The following is an 18,078-nucleotide window of genomic DNA, read 5'->3' on the forward strand; positions in this document are numbered from 1 at the left end:
AAAAACAGTCAAAACAGCAAGAAAAATCACCAGGAGGAGTTCCATCTCACTGTACTGTTAGGAGTCAAATGGAAGAACCAGCGGTGGCTTCCTTCCCCCTCTGACTTTTGATGGATTTCTGAAGGTAAAGGCACAGGATTAGCAATTCTCTTTATATCCCATCATCCAGCTTTTAAAAATGCCAATCGGAAGATGAAAGCATGTGGCAATCAAACCATACAATTAAATAGACAGTAACAATTAGTCGTGGGAGAGGCTTGCGTAAGCAGTTTTTCCTATTTGCAGCTAACATGTTTTGAGTCTGTGCCCATCACCACAGAACCAGTGCTTGATATATCATTTGTAGCGTCAATGTTATGAGAAGACAAAAACTTACTATGTCTCTTCCTATTTCTTGAATACAGTCAAGTCTCTATTATTTCTGAGTTCCTGTGAGTTCCCACAGAACAGGATTTTTGAGTAATCATCTTCAGAGCTGCTCAGTTTCTTGATTTATTGTGCCTCCACACCTTACTTCTTCAGAGTTTTAGTGAAATCAAGGTTTCAGTGTCACAAACACATTTCATCGCCTTTGATGACTGATTTTGGACACTGCTATGCCATTGCATCTTTGAGTCTAATGGAACCAGAAGCAGCTGCAGCCTGAAGTGGCAATGCTTTGCATCTTGCTTCATCCTCCTTGATGGCTTTTCTCCAGCAGGTGAAAGCCTGTACCACCTGTCATGTTTGTTTGGTGTTTGTTTTTTTAAGGGCGTCTTAGTTGAGCCTCACAGTACTGCAGTCTCTGTCTTCTCATGAATATATTACTTACAGGAGTCATTCCAGGTAGAAATACTATTCCAGCTGATGAAAACTAGACTTGAACTTCATGGTTTCAGTGCTAGTAGCAATGACTAGGCATCAGCAGCCTGCTCTTTTCTGTGTACTCTGTGGTGAGCTTTAGGATCTGTGCCTTCCTCTGGAACTAACCTATTTTTCAGTACACAGATCATTAGCGATAAGATTTAACCTGAAACAAAAAATCTGTAAAGCAAAGGTTTTTCAGCTCCTATGATGTCACCTTTGGGAACAGTGTCTTTTTACCAGTCTGCTCAAACCGTGAAGGCAACAGATTCTCACTCTGTAAAATAGCAGTGTGGCTAAAATGAGCATGTAAAGTTTTTCCTTAAAAAAAAAAAAAAAAAAAAAAAGCAAATGATAAGCTGACCTTGAGATGTATATTAAAATGAAATGTAAATGCAGAGAACCCCAGAGCTTTAGAATGCACAATCCATGACCTGCATAGAAAAGATGACCTCAGACTTGATTCTTGACTTTAGAAACTGTTTGTTAATTCTTTAGAATAAACTGGAAGGAACTTCATTTTAGAGTCTGGTGATACACTCTCAGAGAAGCAGCTGATTCTGTCTTCTGCTTCCTCTGCCCAAACTGTTTCTCATTTTACTCAACAAGTCTTTGCGGACTTCCATTTCCTAGTATCCCCGCTCCCTCTCACTCCCTTGCCGGCAGGTTGTTTACATGCCCAGTATAAAATCAGGTTCCTTTTTATATATTCTTCCTTGTGGCACTTGATACAGTCACCCAGCTCCATAAGGGATGTTGGTGAAAGGCACATTGCCTGGTAATTGGGGCACTCTCTCTCGGCAAATGGAAGTGGTAAATTCAGACCCATCAGGACCAAGGTGCATAGGATCAAGATCATTAGGAAATACTGTTACACAAAACATGGTTGCAGCTCCCTTCTTTAGTGTTTAATAGTGAAAGTAATCAGCTTTGTGCTAAATTGTGCTGTCCCAATGAGTTAGGTGTGGTCTAAGCATGCTTATCAGATTTGGCCCCTCTGGGAATCTAAGAAGTCTTCCGACACTTCTGACAGATCCTTTGTACTAAGGTCCTTACCACCACAAATTGTTCGTTTGTTTTCTGAATCTTTTTAGCGCCAGTCCTTACGGTAGCCAGTTTACCAACAGCTGGTAGGTCTTGGACTCTTTTGGACATGTTAACTAGGTCCAGACGTCACAGCACCCCCACCAACCCCAGAGGCTCCACATAAAGACTGGATGTGCTGGAATCTGGTATCAGCTGTAGAAGAAACAAACTAGTTGGTTCCTGAAGTAATAAATTGGGTTTTTTACTTTGGCATTGCAGGTACACAGAGTAATACTTAATGTTTTATAAGCGTAGACTCAGCAATTTACAAGCTTGCTTGAATCCCAGGATGGAGAACCATTCCCTAAATAGTCTTTCAAATGTATGCTTTCTCTAGCTTCTGATTTTTTAAACTTCTCTCTTGCTCCTGTGAGATAGACCAGAGGAATTGGCCTCTGAGGCCAAAATCACATTTTCTCCTACCCCAGGAACTCCCTTTCTTAGTCATTTCCAGTGAAGAGCTAAATGTCAGTGCCTGAAATCGTGTCAATACTGGGCTGGCATCCTTAAGCTTTTTCTCTGTTGCGTAGCTGCACGTGCTAGGGAAGACAGAGGCTGAGCCAGTTGCAACAGATATGAAATATTCCCTCACGTAGTCTACAGGTGGTCCCAAGAACTCTCTGCCTGTCTCTGAATCATGGTGCTGATTCAGTGGCAACTAGGTACTCACCTGCTTAGATTCAGACACACCAAGTGTGAATGGATGCCTGTACTCAGATACTAGGAAATGTTCTGGAGAGAAGGTGCTGCTTGACTGGAGAAGCTCCTTGTGAGTTCTGCAGAGCGTGACAGCCATCTGGTGCTTGAAGTCTGAACTTGAAAACTGAACTAGCCTACTCAAGTCCTCACCAACGTACTGCCATTAGCTTGCATGCAGAGCACTGACAAGATCTGTTAATGGCTTATTTTGTGTGGTAACTTGTGTGTGCACACTTGTATCTGTTTGTATTTCTCTGTATGCATAATTCCTTGTGGAAAGACATTGGTGTGCATAATTCTGTAGGTGCACTGCAAGTTTGTCATTGATTGTGTTTTAAGTACTTGAAAACTAATTCCACGCTTTGGAAACTATAAAACGTCTTCAAATGAACAAACATTCTACCTTAGTAGTGCAAGACACACAGCAGAACTGTAATTAATTAAAATAAATTAGAGGACAGGAAGTTCCATGGAGACAATTAGATCTTGCAACTTTCTAAATTTTAGGAAATACGGGAGTCGCTACTAAAAAAGGAGTTCATTGTTTCAGCACTTGCTGTTCTCTACTTATCCATCTGCACTACCATGGTTATAGCCCTCAATACAAATTAAAATGCATGTGTTCAAGAGAGCTAATAATTCTGCTGACATTATAAAGATTAATTAATTAATATTTATAGTAAATTAAGACCTACAGATAAAGAACCATGGAATAATCTTAGGAGTAGATCAATGTAGAGTTTGGACCTTGGCCCATAAATGAGGCATAAGTCCAGAGGCTGAATAATGGAAAGAAAACAAGTATTGGTTTGCTGAACTGACAAGGAGTAAAATATATGCTGCACTGAATGAGAAGTGTGTAAAATAGTATGTGATCATCTCATAACTTAAAACATACAAGGTGGAATTGTATGGACATCCTTAGTTCTGGCACTTCCATCTCTGTACCTGCAAAGAATCATCAAAAGAAGAAGCCTGGTACAGAAGATGCAAAGAAGAGTGATACATGAATAAAAATGATCTTAAATAAAGATAAGAATAATGATGCTTACAGGTTTGACTGAAGTTCATGAAGTCATACCCAAACTAACTTTAAGCCAGCTTGCTCATGTACAGATAACAGTACAGCCGTGGCAGAACAGGCATGGATTAACTGCTCAAATATTATCCAGCTTTTTGCATAGCTTTTACAGCAGATACTGACTCTACTGGCCTAGCTTCAGCTACCAACATGTAAGCTCATAAGCCAACCTTCATCTTGAGATCAGAATCTAAAATGAATCCCCAATTTCACATCGTGTTGCATAACCAAGGCAAATCCTGTAATTCTCAAACAGCGGAACATTTGGAACTTTATCATATTATTTACTCCTGGAAGAATTTCTTTGCTTGAAGAGTAAATTGCTAATACCTGCAATAAGAAAAATAAAACAAAATATCTGTTGTGTCAACAGAGCATGAAGAGATGTAATTTCATTTTGCTGAAAGGGGCTGAAGAACAAGAATTCACAAGTAACATCTTCTTGCTCCAGAGATTTGTAACTGCTAACTTGTCACCGTATTTAATTAATTTGGTGACAACGCAAAGAATTTAAGCCACCATTTTCTTCCTACTCACAGTTTGGCTGGTGGAGAACGAAGATATGTATGCTACCCTCTTTCCACACTTGTGTGCGCATAGATATTACAAGTGCAAGGTGGTTGCATAACAATGATTAAATACTTTACAATTCCTAGGCATTGCATGGCCAGCTATTTTGACATGCAATGGCAATTACCTTGGCATCTGCGTTTAGCAAAGGTGGATCTGTCCTAATAAGCAATGTGACAATTGAGCTGAGATTTTTTTATCTTCATGTTTTGGATATTCATAGAAATTATTTTGGCAGCTTTCATGCTGTTTACATACTTTATCCCCAAATTCTGAGTAAACAAGTTGATTATTTATCTGATTACAAAAAGTCAAAAACCACTATGTCTCTGTCTTCCCTGAATACAACCAAATGCTTCTCAGAAAGGAACTTTACAGAATATAGAGGACATTCAGTTATGTTTGTGCAGTTCTCCCTCACTGCATCTGTGTTGTCAGTCTCGGATACTTACAGGGAGTCATCTCGTACAGCTCACATTTCTGTACCTCCCTTCTGTGTCAGCCATTTCCCTTTAAAATCAGATTTGTAAGTACACCCAGTTCCCTCCTTCAGATTTGGACAACCAAGTCCAAAGCTACTGGTTGCCTATACACATAGCCTGATGATGATTACTACTCATCTCAGAAGTACTGACAGTATCTTCAATCTCCAGAGGTGTTGGGGGGAGCTTTTTATGTGTGCTGCCATGCTGATTTTATGTGTATTACATGGATATGCATATGCATATTGCTGATTACTCATATATTGCATGCTTTGAAATTTTTTTTGCTGTGGTAAGTTTTTATTCTTTGATGGAAAAATAGAACAAAAATTCTTACAATGTAAGAAGAGAACAGCAAAACAAGCATACCAATTAATGGGTTTAAAAAAAAGAAAAAAAAAAAGATGAAAAATACATCATGTTCCCAAGTAGGAGCAATTGAAAATCAGAATTCAGCAGACTATGCAAATCTTATTATTTCTTGCCTAGATTCTAATGTACAAATAGTTAGTAAATAGTTAATTGAAATACACTCTGTCTGCATCCTAGTTCATGGTATTCAAGAAAACATTTTAATAGCCTTTTATAAAGTCTACAGCGTGGTTTGCCATTTTACTTGGTGGTGGAAAAGAGGAAATACCATAACCAAAAAAGCCTCTTCCATGTGGTGCCAAGTCACACTTTAAGAGTTTCTTGTACAACAATCCATGATCTCTGAGCACATCATGGTTACAGGTTATTATACAGGTATCAGGTAGGCAGCAAAACCCAGCCTCTTCTGCTAACAGTGGGGAAAGTCTTGTCTCAAACAGTTCATTTCTTCATGGACTTGAGGTAAAAATGAAGTCGGTAATGGTGGTTTATAGCCCAGTTTAAATATCTTTGTGATAAGATCTGGGTTTATCCATTTCCTGTATTTCAAATTCATACTCTTGGGAACATGAGAACCTGCCAAAATAGCTTCATTCATAGAGCAATCCTTATTCAAGTACTTCAGAATAAAACGGACTGTACATTCCTGGGACAAGAAGGCAATGAAAGGATTTTTCTGGTGAGATGGCAGATTAAAGTTCAATGCTTGGAGAAGTGGATAGATCTGTACCTGGGCATGTATCTTTGGGGTAAGTCCTATATTTACCAGTGCTTGGCAAACACTAGCAGTAAAAGTGCCCCCTGCACTGTCCCCACAAACAGTAATGCTATCAGGATCCACCCCGTAGTTTTCTGCAGTCTTCAGAAAGTGTACAGTAGCAGTGACACAGTCCAAAGTTTGGGCTGGATACTTACGCTCAGGAAATAAATGATAACCTGAAATGTACAAAAGACAGCTATTATTACAAATACATAGATTTGTAAATTGCTTGAATGTGTCATCTTCAATGCATCCCATGCATTTGCAAAAACTCAGCAAAACCAGTATTACTTATTTAAAGTTTTGCATGCTGAAGCAAACCAGAACAGCTTCCCCTCCTATTTCTGTCAAAATACAGAGACCACTGATCATTGAGGTTTATTCTAGCGTCATTTAAGAGCATGAGGCCATGAGTAGTGCAGTCAAATCACCCGCGTTATACAAAGCCACACATTTACTTAGTTCCTGATCTGAGTGCCCCTGCCTGGGATCAAAGTTCATGCCAGCAGGGAAGTCTGGAATTCTCTCATTTGGACTGACCTTGCATGTGTGAATAGCTATGAGTCAATCCTGCTTACCCACAAGATCCAACCAAGTTCTGGCTCCTGAGCTTTTTAACACTGGGGACACTGATCATTGCATTATTATATTATAGTACAGTATTGTATATTACTGTTACATTTTAATATAAAAAGAATAATTTAATAATATATTGTATTATAAAACACCATACAGTAAATGTACTGTGGTGACAAAATAGCTTCCTGCAGACATCTCTCTAATTTATTTTACTAATTGGAACAAGAGAATTACAGGGGAGTGATGTTAAAGTAACAATTTATTTGTTTATTTCTTAACTAACAACTTTCATATGATAAAAAGCAAGGCAGGCATAACAGACAGATACCCAGTCAAATTAAAGTGTTGTAATTTGATTCCAATGACATATAAGACTACTTTGAGACTACATTTTTAACAGCCATTGTTCTTTATTCTCTGTATTCATAGTCTTAGGGCTTTCTGGAGAAGATTAAGTTTAATAAGGAAAAGATAAATACTACAAAGTTAACATTGCAGCCATTCTCTCTTAACCCTTCACTGTTTGCTGAGGCACACTGCTTCTGCTTTTCTGTTCTTTCACTATTCTGTGAAATTAATTCAATGGATTCATAAAGTAAGCAGCCTAATAACCAGGGAGTAAAAGGATATCAATATCTTATTTCAGGGTCACTTTAAATGCATCGTGACTTACCCGGACAAGATACAGAATATGCAATTCATTCTCAAAACCAATTCCTCCCAACTTAATAAAATTATTTAGTAATGATTTTTTTTCATGGAATAATCTGTTGGAAACTTAAGTTTCTGCATACCATCAACTATCTTCCTTAAGCAAAACATCTTTAAAAGCAAGCAGTGGTCCATGCAATTTAAAAAAAACCCAACTAAATTTTAGACTTACTATTTACTCTTTAAAATCATCCCCCAAGCCCCCTAAATATTAAGACCTGAAATTGGGAAAACAGCTTATAATTCCTTATTATCAAACAAAGGCAATTATTTTTGTGGTGATAATGATGTAAAACAAACAAACCTCTTTGTTCCTCTGAAAATAGCTGGCATACATATTACTTTTGTACCTTTATAAATCTGTATCAGGTATTTCTCATTGTCATTTCTTGGCACATGGTTGCTCACACATATCAACAGCACAGGGGTAGACAGCACTAGAGCTCAGTTTCTTTTCTTATATTCAAAGTAATGTAAGTACAGAATGGGCATGGTTCAGGGCAGTGGGGGAAGTAGGGAGGAAAGCAGCAGAACGATCTAATTCTGGGAGTAACATTGGGTGGAGCTCACTTACCCAACAGATGCAACCACTGAATCAGATTTTTTGGCTATGTACCAGCATATTCTTTCATGACTTCCTGAAGAACAAATGCTGTTAATGTAATTAATGTATTAGAATACTTGAAGCAATATCATCCCTTACGTTTTTATGAGATATTGCCATGATTGAGTGTGGGCCCCTTGCCTATTTAGTGAGCTACCCAAATTTTCTCTAGGGTAAAAATGATCTAGACTTTTGATCACCAAGACGCACTGTAAAGTTCCTACATTTAGGGAGGTTGTTGATCTGTAATTAAAATAAAGTACTATTATTATGATTATTACTATTAGACAAGGGGTAATGGTTTTAAACTGACAGAGGTTAGTATTAGATTGGATATAAGGAAGACATTTTTTATGGTGAGGGTGGTGAGACAATAGAACAGGTTGCCCAGAACAGGATGCCTCATCACTGGAAGTGTTCAAAGTCAGGTTGGATGGGGCTTTGAGCAACCTGGTCTAGTGGAAAGTGGGTTGGACTAGATGATCTTTAAGATCCCTTCCAACCCAAACCATTCTATGATTATTATACGCAATTGCTTAGAGTGATTGTAAGGGATAAAATAGCTTGAGATCTTTGTAAAAGCTTATTACGTTATTTTAAGTAACTGTGAGTCTGAGACTGGCTGAGGCATGTCATACCATTTTGCTGTGGAAATGCTAATTGTAGTACCATAGCTAAGTCTAAATGAATTTTGGATTTGAAGGAGAGATTTGACTATCCTCTGAAGAATGAAGGGTGCATATGGTATGCACCCTGTCAAATCATTATATTTCTGTGTGGCTAATTCAGGCAGAAATCTAAGGCATCCAAATTGTGTTAAGTAAATTGTCTAATTATATAATTATTCCATGGTAAGATTGCAGAAGTATGCCTCTCTTAATGTATTTAAGGATACATTGAGTTTTCCTTGAACCTTAATTCTGAATTTGCTGTATTTAGAAGATTTGGTTTACCGGTATTTACTCAATGATATGTTCTTTCAATTACAGAATGCTAACACCATTTAATATGTGTGCATGTCTACTGCCTGTAGAAAGAGTATCTTTTAGAACTTTTAAAATTACATGTTCGCAATTATCTGCTTTCTCTAATAAATTAAGCTGGAAAAAAAAAGACAACATAGCTAAAGTACATGTGTCATGGACTCAGGTTTTAAAATGGCTCCTATAGGCCACATGAATTGCCATGAACACTGTCTATGGGAGTCCCAATAAACATGCTGCAGTTAGACATCAAAGGAAAGAATGCAGGTGTTAATAACTTCTGTCAGGTTTTCAGGGAAAAAAAAGAATTTATCTCTTCAGCAGCACTACTTGCTGTAAGGAATATATATGCCGTAAAGAGTGCTATGTCCTATAAAAAATTATTTAGATACTAAACAAGGGCTGATTAGAGAGTTTAAAAAGTAAACATTAAGTGCTTTCTGTCTCTCAATCTCAAACTAAACTTCAGTCACTTCTTAGGTTCAGGAGAGTTTTTAAAAATATATAGTTAACAATCCTAAATAATCATATTTTCTCCTTCAGTTCCTTACTGATGCTTCCAAACATCCCACATCCTCCATGGAAGAAGATGACTTCTCTCCGTTTGCTTGCAGATGGTAGTCTTGGGAGGTAAATCCTCACTGGCACCTCATCAAAATGCAGATCCTTTATGAAGAGCTTTGAATCCCTGCATGCTGGCAGTCCATCACCAATCAGCCTTATAAGTATGTGCTCCTCAAAGATACCCAAACTTTCTAAATTCTTTGCCTAGATAGATATAACAGGAAAAATGAAAAATTAGTGTAGGGAATTTAAGTCTTCCCACTCTATAAAGGCCACAAGTTACCTTTTTGTATACTATATTTGGGATAATTATATTGGTTATTTGCTGCTTCATAGGATTACCACAAATAACTTTAGTGGCTTTGTGATTTCAGTTATGAAGTGAAACTGTACATCTTCATGATTTGAGGTACCCTTATGTCTGGAAGAATGTTGTAATACTTGTTCCATGAAATATATTATATAAATACCTTCTAATTTCTGTGATCTGCATTTACCACAGGTAACATCAGGCATTTGCTTAGGTGTGGAAGTTAGGAGTCATGGGGCCTGAGGCTCCTTTTCTAATCAGTGAAGAGAAAGAGGCATTTCTTGAGGATGGTTCCAATTTCTGGTGTGTTAAATCATGCTCTGGATATGTCTGTTCATCTCCATTGATTATAAAGGGAGGCTGTGTACTTCAGATGCCTCAGTTAAAGTATTTAAGGTTAGGTGAGATGAAAATGTCCCTATCATGACAGCATTTAGTATACTGGAAGAAAAAGACTCATTCCAGTTTGTGTGCAATAGCCAGTAACTTACTGTCTTGGGTCATATCCGTGCCACAGGGTCAGGTAGAACAAGCTTTAAGAAAATCATTAGTGCCTATAATCAATAATGAAGGGCTGCTGGCCTACACGAAGAACTGATGAAAATGGTTCTGAATCTTATCTCCTTCTCCATCAGTGAAACTGTTGCCTTTATCAAGACCTCACAGGTATTCATGAAATGGCTCTGCAGTCAGTTTCTTACATCTAATCAGGAAAAACCAATATTCTGAAGACAGGGGAGGTTTGTTAAATGTGTCAAAACATTTTCTTATCCAAGGCCAGTCAACTGCTGATAATTAAGACAGCCTGAAAATCACACTGGAATCCTCCTTTATTTTGAACACGTTGTAACGGATGCATTTCCTGCTAGGGACAACATTTCCCTTCCCATTAAATGGTGACTTAATTGCCCTTATGGATTATTATAATTCATTCTTCTGGAATGATGATAATCATCACAAGCAATCTGCAAACTGTATTGTTCTCTTCTGAGCAACAGAAGTCTCTGTGTACACTGCTGTATCAATAATTTATAAACTAATGGCCAGCTATGCTTTTGTAAATTGTTCTTTCTAGCCTCGTATATCTGGCCTTAAATTCAAATATTGGCCTTAAATAGTAATTTTGTTGTGAAAGAATGCCAGAGGAAGACAAAGAGGCAGAACTTTCTTAGGTGCATGATCCCAGCTCTCATTTATATATGAAACCAAATCTCACGTAGTTCAAGTGTGTTGCAACACCCAGTTCCTCACCAAGGCCTTTCTCAAACAACACAGATTCTTTCTTACTAGTAACCTAGACCAGGCTGCAATAAACAAGTTGGGTGAGGAGTAATAAAAGAAACCACCATAATGGCTTATGGAGGAGAGAGAAAAACATTTAGAAACAAAGATGGGAACCCAGAGATGATCTGGAGTTTTTTCATAACACTCTGTGCCACAACTGCCAGCAGTGCTTGGGGTGTTTTAAGTCCCAGTTTCTAGAGACAAATGGATAGATATAGTACTTGCCTTACATTTGAAAACACACATTTTTAGGTATGGCAAAGGGGAAGATGAATATAAGAGCCAAGGCAATCGTGGCAGAAACCACAGGGTCAATATAACCTTCCCCAAACAGCAGTTTTCAAAAACTCTCATGACTCTTAAGCCAGTCTTTTTGTTAGAGTTATGATTTTCGAATGGTTGAAGTTGGCAGAATTGCCATACCCTGATTATTTAATCTCATCTGTACTTTCTAACATTCCTGAGTTTTTACAGAGCTTTCAGATGACAGATAGTAATGTATAGGTAAACTTGGTATCAGAGCATTCTATCTAAATATCGTCTGTCATTTCCTTATCTTAGGAGCTCCTGATGTCACAGAGGCATCTTCAAATTCAGGGAAAACACTGTCATGAAGGAGAATGGAGAATTTGGTATGTATTCTGTTGAAAAACTTCTTGCTCAATAGTTACAAAATACTTCAGAACCAATAATGATACACTCAAAAAATAAAAGGTATGACTATTTCTAGACAGATGTGATCAGTGTTAGTAGATGAAACATATTATGTAAGCCAGGTTCTAAAATGCATATATGTGTTAGAAAAAGAGGACCCAGATCAGCATGTCAGCATACCTTTTCTTGTGAAATAGGGTCGTTGAAAAACTATTTGCTGGAACACCTAAATTCTGGCACAAACTGGCTTTTTATGTAGAAGATCATATGGGGACCAGATTTTTACTTTAAAAATAGTTACGAAATCACATACCAACTAGCAAAAACCATTCAATTTGAGTTTCATGGACTTTAAGACTACATTAGACAGTCTTTCTGTCAGTCACTTTGAAGTATTATGTTTTGCCAGCCGAAATAATTATCATCAAATCTTTATATCACAGTGCAATATGCACAGTTAGTCTAACTGCAGATCTGTGTGAATAGATTAAAACAAAAGCTAGGATGTGAGCTAGGAGGCTTTCTCTCATCTCTTCCATTTGAGACTGTCATGATTTCTTTATGACAGAGTATGTGGATAGATGCAGCAGGAGCATCATATGTATGACACCTATGCTGTAGAAGGTACACATTTAACTGTTGATGCAGCTTTTCTAAGACTTATCACAAGTAAGGTGGAAGAAAGGAGAAAAAGACTGTCCTGTATTGCAGAAAAAAGAGGTCTTTACTGCAACATACAGTACAAACAGACACACACTGGCACAAGAAGAGCAGCATTCATCAGAACAAGGAGGATATGTTCATTACACATGTGCAATGCACAAAGCATCGTGCACTTTATAAGAAACCTGTGAAGTCCTCACTGCGAGGGCCACTTCTGTGAGTATAAGCATAAACCTAGAAATTCACCAAAAGTACCAGCAGATGTCTAAAGGTTTTTGAAAGAAAATTAGGTATTGAATGGACTCAATGCATAGCAAATGGTGAAATGCATCTTTAAAACCATCCAGAAAAAGGAAGGTGAAATTTCTGGAACATAATGAGGATAGAATATGTACTATTGCATAACAGCCACTTAGAAGCTGTAGAAGCAGGTAAAAAGAATCATCTGAAAGAATCTTTTCATCCAACCAAGTATACAAACGTAGAGAAATTAATAACATACAGTCATATTATTATATTAAGTTTATATATAGCTTAACATGAAAAGCAGTGTGAGATATGTAAGGACAGCAGACTCTTCTGTCATGCCAGGTAATACAGAAAGGTACATGGGGCCTAGGCCATTGGAGAACCAGGGACAATTACTGGATTTGGTGAATGCTGCTATGTAAGTTCAAGCAACCCACATCATTCTTTAATAGATTATAGTGCCCCAAATCACCTTTCAGGATGTGGGCCTTATTTACTACATTCATTATGTATAACTAGAGGGTTAGAGAATACCTTTACTTGAGATGAGCTCTGTACAAACATTTATGAAACCACTCTGTGATTTTCCTGCAGGCTTTCTTTTGACGTGTTATGTGCCAGGTGCATCAGGGCTTAGGCTGCTCTTATGTGCTCCTGTTGCCTTCTTTGAAAGCTTTTTGGGCAAAAGCTGTTTTTTTCTCTGGTGGCAAATCACACAGCACAGTGAGTCTGACTTAAATAATAAGTGATAACAGATCTAGCTGAACCTGCTTTGGCCGGGAGGTTAGATTAGATGAATTCTGGAGGTGCCTTCCAACCTACATGATTCTATGATATTTAACTAAGACACAGTAATTCAGTCACTGCAGAAATAAGAACAGAATCACGGGTAAGAAAATTACTGCAGATAGTTCAAAATTTAGGAAATTACCTTAAATATATCAGTGACTTGAGATACAGAAGGTTTCGTTATTATTATTCATGTAAAAGATATCCACAGCCCTCCTGTCGTCCACAGGACCAATCATGTCATTTTAGAAGGCAATCAAATTACAGTTGTGGCATAAGAATGCATATCTCAGTATTTAAAAGAACTCACCTCATACTGGCTGCTTTTAGGTACAGTAATAGAATACCAAATCAAACTTCGGCATTTATCTTTAAATCTGTGTTACTGTGTGGTTCCCATTACACATAGTTGCAATATTTAGATGCATATCTTCATAGTTCTCCTCAAGTTTTTCCTTTCCTGAAAATCACAATATCACAGAGCATGATAAAGTCACCAGAATTTCCATCAGAGTGTATATGCAATGATACAAGCGGAGCTTTGATGGCTGGTCAACATCAGGAGGAATCTCTGCCTTGAAGGAATTACAAGTTGCAGTTAAAACCTGTAATACAAAAGCAACTAGAATTCCTGCTATTAAAGCCAGAGCATAAAAGGATTCAATTTTTCTTTGGTGGGAATAATTTATTAGAGAACTGTTTGATATGATTCTGTCAATATTTATGTACTCCAGACTGACTCCACAGAGAAGTAATTTGCATACGAAAATTCCTCCACCCTCCTCCTACAGATAAGGCTGCCAAATGCTAGAAGGATACAAACACCAGCTATTACAACTTTATTTAGCGTGGTCAAAGTTAATACATAGAAGACTCACGTCCAGGAAATGTCATTATTTTGTATATTCCAAAATTGCAAATTAACTTTATTTTTTATCTGGTTTAATTGTATCCTCCTTTATGGGCCTGAAAAGCTATGTGTGGTTTTTTGCAAATGTACTAGTTAGTGTAATGAAAGATATTACCCCTACTTAAGAACCCATGAACAACTGGTAATGCTGAACTCCAGTCTCCATGTTCAGGAACTGGATTGGTTCTGCTCTTGGAATAGGTCTGAAGTATGATTCTAAGGCTTTTTGCTTAGTGCTGATCTTTGTTTTCCCTGTGTCCTGGTTTCAGCTGGGATAGAGTTAATTTTCTTCCTAGTAGCTTCTAGTAGTTTCTTCCTAGTGTTATGTTTTGGATTTAGTATGAGAATAACGTTGATAACACACCGACATTTTCAGCTGTTGCCAAGTAGTGTTTAAGACTAAGTCAAGGATTTTTCAGCTTCTCATGCCCAGCCAGCAAAAATTAAAGCAAAAATTAAGGCTACTTTTATATTCCGAGAAGGAATATCTAGGTTGGGGTTTAATGAGTTTTACTAATCCATCCTAAAATTAATAGACTTTCAGACCAGCAACCAAGCATCTAATGAGAGATTGGAGGGGAGGTAGGAGTCCTGTGAAGAGGGGTTCTTGGACTTTGGGGTTGGTTGGTTGGTTAGGGGATTTTTTTTGATCAAACACTGTTGGACAAAGTTTAATTGGAGGGCAGGGATGAGTGTTCTGAAAAAGCATTTATGTTAATTATTTTACAGGTCAGCTTCTAGGAGACATCTGGGTTTGTGCATGCTACTGTTATAATGGATCTTTCTTCCTCCAAAGGATCAGCTGATCCTCACTGCCCTGTGTCCTTATGCATATCAGGAAAGATAAAATAACTTTTTAAAAACCAGCAGTCCCCATAAATGAGTTAAAGGATCAGTTGGCCTTTGGAAGCCCTGTGGTGTTTACCTCATGTATCATTTACTCCAACGTCCTCCTCCAGAGCTGCTCTTCCCTTAAAAAGATTAGTGATACCAATTCGTAGGGGTAATGGTAGTGATTCAGCAAGAATGAGCAAACTGACTTTCTGCTAACAGTGGGTAAAGTTCTAAAAATATCCAGATAAATTACTAAAAATCCAAACCTTATCTTTGCTCAGACCGTCATCGAAAATCCTGTGGGTTCTGTTTGAATGAAGAACCCAGCATCCCTCTGTGTGGTCTCTTAGCTCAGCTGCATCTCTCCAGAGATCTTATTTTCCCATCATCAATTTATAATGTGATCTTTTCCCCCCACATCAATTCATACACCTAATGCTGATCCATCCTAGCCTTCCAACCAAAAAAGTTTGCCGTTGACAACAGCATTCTCTTCCTAACATTCCTTCTATTTTTGGTTTCCTTTCTAGAATTGTCAAGTTTGAAGAAGCTTATGACAGTTAGAGGACTTGAATTATTTCACCTCTGTATATACTAGTGAACCACTAGCTCTGGAAAGAAATTATAGCTGCATGTAATAAATTCTTTTAAAAAGACATTGTTAGAAAGGATTCAGGGAACATTTTATCTAGAGATCTTTTCCTAAGCTTGTTTACAAGCTGCCAGTGCAAACTTACTACAGGCATTAGCCTACTATTCTGTTGTTGTCAAAATCTGCATCACATTGGTTTAGTAGGATTTCAGTTTAGACTCTTGAAACAATAAGCTTCTCTAATTTTGAGGGCCTTACAGACTTAATTCTTCTGTCTCCCTAGTTCCTTGTGTAGAAGTTTTGTCAGGACTGAGGAATTAGCCAGAAGGAATGGTAAATATTGACTGGCGTAAAAGTGAGGTAAATGTACTAAAGAGAACATAAGATGAGTCAATCAGTTTAACAAAATGTAGTCTCCATTCCTGTTCATATGTGGTACTTTTTCACTGTTCGCTCTTCCAATATGAAGAAGCAGGCTAACAGATTGAGACAGATTTGGCTTCTAATTAAAGATAGGTGAGAAAAAAGAAGGGCAGTTAGTACAAATGACAAAATCTAACATGTACTAAAATGACTAAGCAACTGAAAGAAATACCACAGTCTTGATGTTGCTATCCCTTAATCTGAATTCCCAGTAGCACCTACGTGCACTGTACTTCTGCTTATAAAGACAATTATTTTTACACATATTGAATCTAGAAAGGGTTGTCATCTAGAGTTTAGAATTACTCAGAAAGACGTTTGTTATATCTTTATTCGTGATACTGATTTGTTGTGAGACCCTGGGAAAGCAGTAAGATGTCCAAATGTAGCTTTTTGCACAAGGCTGGACACAGACTGTTTTCTGTCAAGGCTGGAAGTTAAACAGAAACCTGCTCCCTTTGAGCTTAGTCCGTGGCAAAACTCCACTTACAAGGCAACAGTATCAGACTCTTAATACTTAATAGCATATAGAAGGACAGTGTGAAATCATAGAACTACTGGGACACATTTCAAATGGAAAATGTGAACTCAAGGGAAGAATGAACTCAAGAAGCACAAAAATTTAGCTCTTGATTTATCCAAATCTGACAGCAGTACTTCATGTAACAAAAACCAGATCAACTTGGCAAAAGGTTTTCCTTTTTTAAAGGAGGTTTAGTTTTAATCTGTGATCGTGATAGATTGTCCGTGGTCAAGAACCCTGCACTGATGTAAAAAACTGGTATTACTTGACACCCTAGTAACACAGACTTTCCATTGTGTAACAGTGCTGTTCTGTGTTCCCAGTTCTTTCACATCTGCTTACCAATGTACTCTATATATTTGGGTGGATTTTTTTAAGTTGAAAACACAGAATTGTTAGCCCAAATAGTTTTCAGACATGCCTTGAGCATGCTTTTAATTTCTAGCTCCTTTTTCCTTTCAAAAGTTCTTGCAGTTTAGCAACTTCATTTGCACAGACTTCCAAGTTTGCTAGGAACTTGGCTGCAAAGGCTCTGTGAACAAATTTAGAGTTCTGCCAATATACCTAGGTGCAACATGAAGATCTAAGCATTCAGACACTCTGCCTCAGCCTCTTCATAGGTCCGTGTAACATTGTTCTGCAAAAATAGACCTTTGTTATGCAAGTGATGTGTGTAGTATATAAACTTGTTTTGGAGGTAAATGTTGCTTTTTCACTGCTGTTTTTTCCTTCAAGATAGGGCAAGTAAGAAAAAGTAGGTTTCTGTGACTCTCATTGAGAGTATGAGTAAATCCACACTAACTACAATCCAGAAGCTGGGTTTCAGTTACTATAGGCCTTCCTAACCTACCTTTACATTAGCTAGCCTAAATATGAACAACAGGTTTAGTTTTAACCTGGGCTATTACAGTTCGGTATTACTGTGGTTAAATATTCAGAAAGTATAAACGCATCTTTTGAGCTATGGTCCCAGGAATGGGTCATTCATTCAGGGATGATCTAAACTTAAACCTATTAATTCAGAATAGATTCGTAAAACCATATTAAAGCCATCTTCCTTTACAGTTCTGTGAAGAAGTACAAACCCAGAAATTTAAACAGAGATGCAGAAGCCAAAACTGAATGAGTTACCACTGAGATGTATTACATGACTACCTTCTTGCTCTTGTTGCAAACTGGAATAAAACATAGTTTAAAGTGCCATGAAAATGGCTTAAACCAAGTTGTTGGGGTTTTTTTTGCAATTTATGCTTTGTTGTGAGTGTCTGTATAGGAAACAAATAGTTCATTATTATGCAACTATCCAAAATGCAAATTTAATTCTGCAGCTAAGTGATAGCATTAGCAACTGATGCAATTTTACAAATTAACAGGCCTGCTTACTGAATGCTCCAGTGCACTGATTAAGGACTTCTGAGTAGAAACATGGAAGGGATTCACTTGGGGACAACTTTTAACTTCTAATTAGGAACAACTGCTGTGATGTCACAGATCCTTGTTACCATCAACAAAG

At 37.6% G+C, this 18,078-nt stretch overlaps 1 protein-coding gene across 1 annotated transcript; it reads right to left on the reverse strand.

Annotated features, from left to right (window-relative positions):
* Positions 1–5,333: 5,333 nt before the first annotated feature.
* On the reverse strand, positions 5,334–15,316 carry LOC104838013 (arylacetamide deacetylase-like 4). Its single transcript, XM_010577519.1, is given in 8 exon segments — positions 5,334–5,416; positions 5,419–5,441; positions 5,443–5,578; positions 5,581–6,089; positions 7,758–7,821; positions 9,322–9,538; positions 13,781–13,858; positions 15,311–15,316. Coding segments are annotated over 8 exon segments (1,116 nt in total).
* Between the last annotated feature and the right edge of the window lie 2,762 nt (positions 15,317–18,078).

Source organism: Haliaeetus leucocephalus, unplaced genomic scaffold (genome assembly GCF_000737465.1).
Source record: "Haliaeetus leucocephalus isolate CR32 unplaced genomic scaffold, Haliaeetus_leucocephalus-4.0 Scaffold556, whole genome shotgun sequence".
NCBI lineage: Eukaryota > Metazoa > Chordata > Aves > Accipitriformes > Accipitridae > Haliaeetus > Haliaeetus leucocephalus.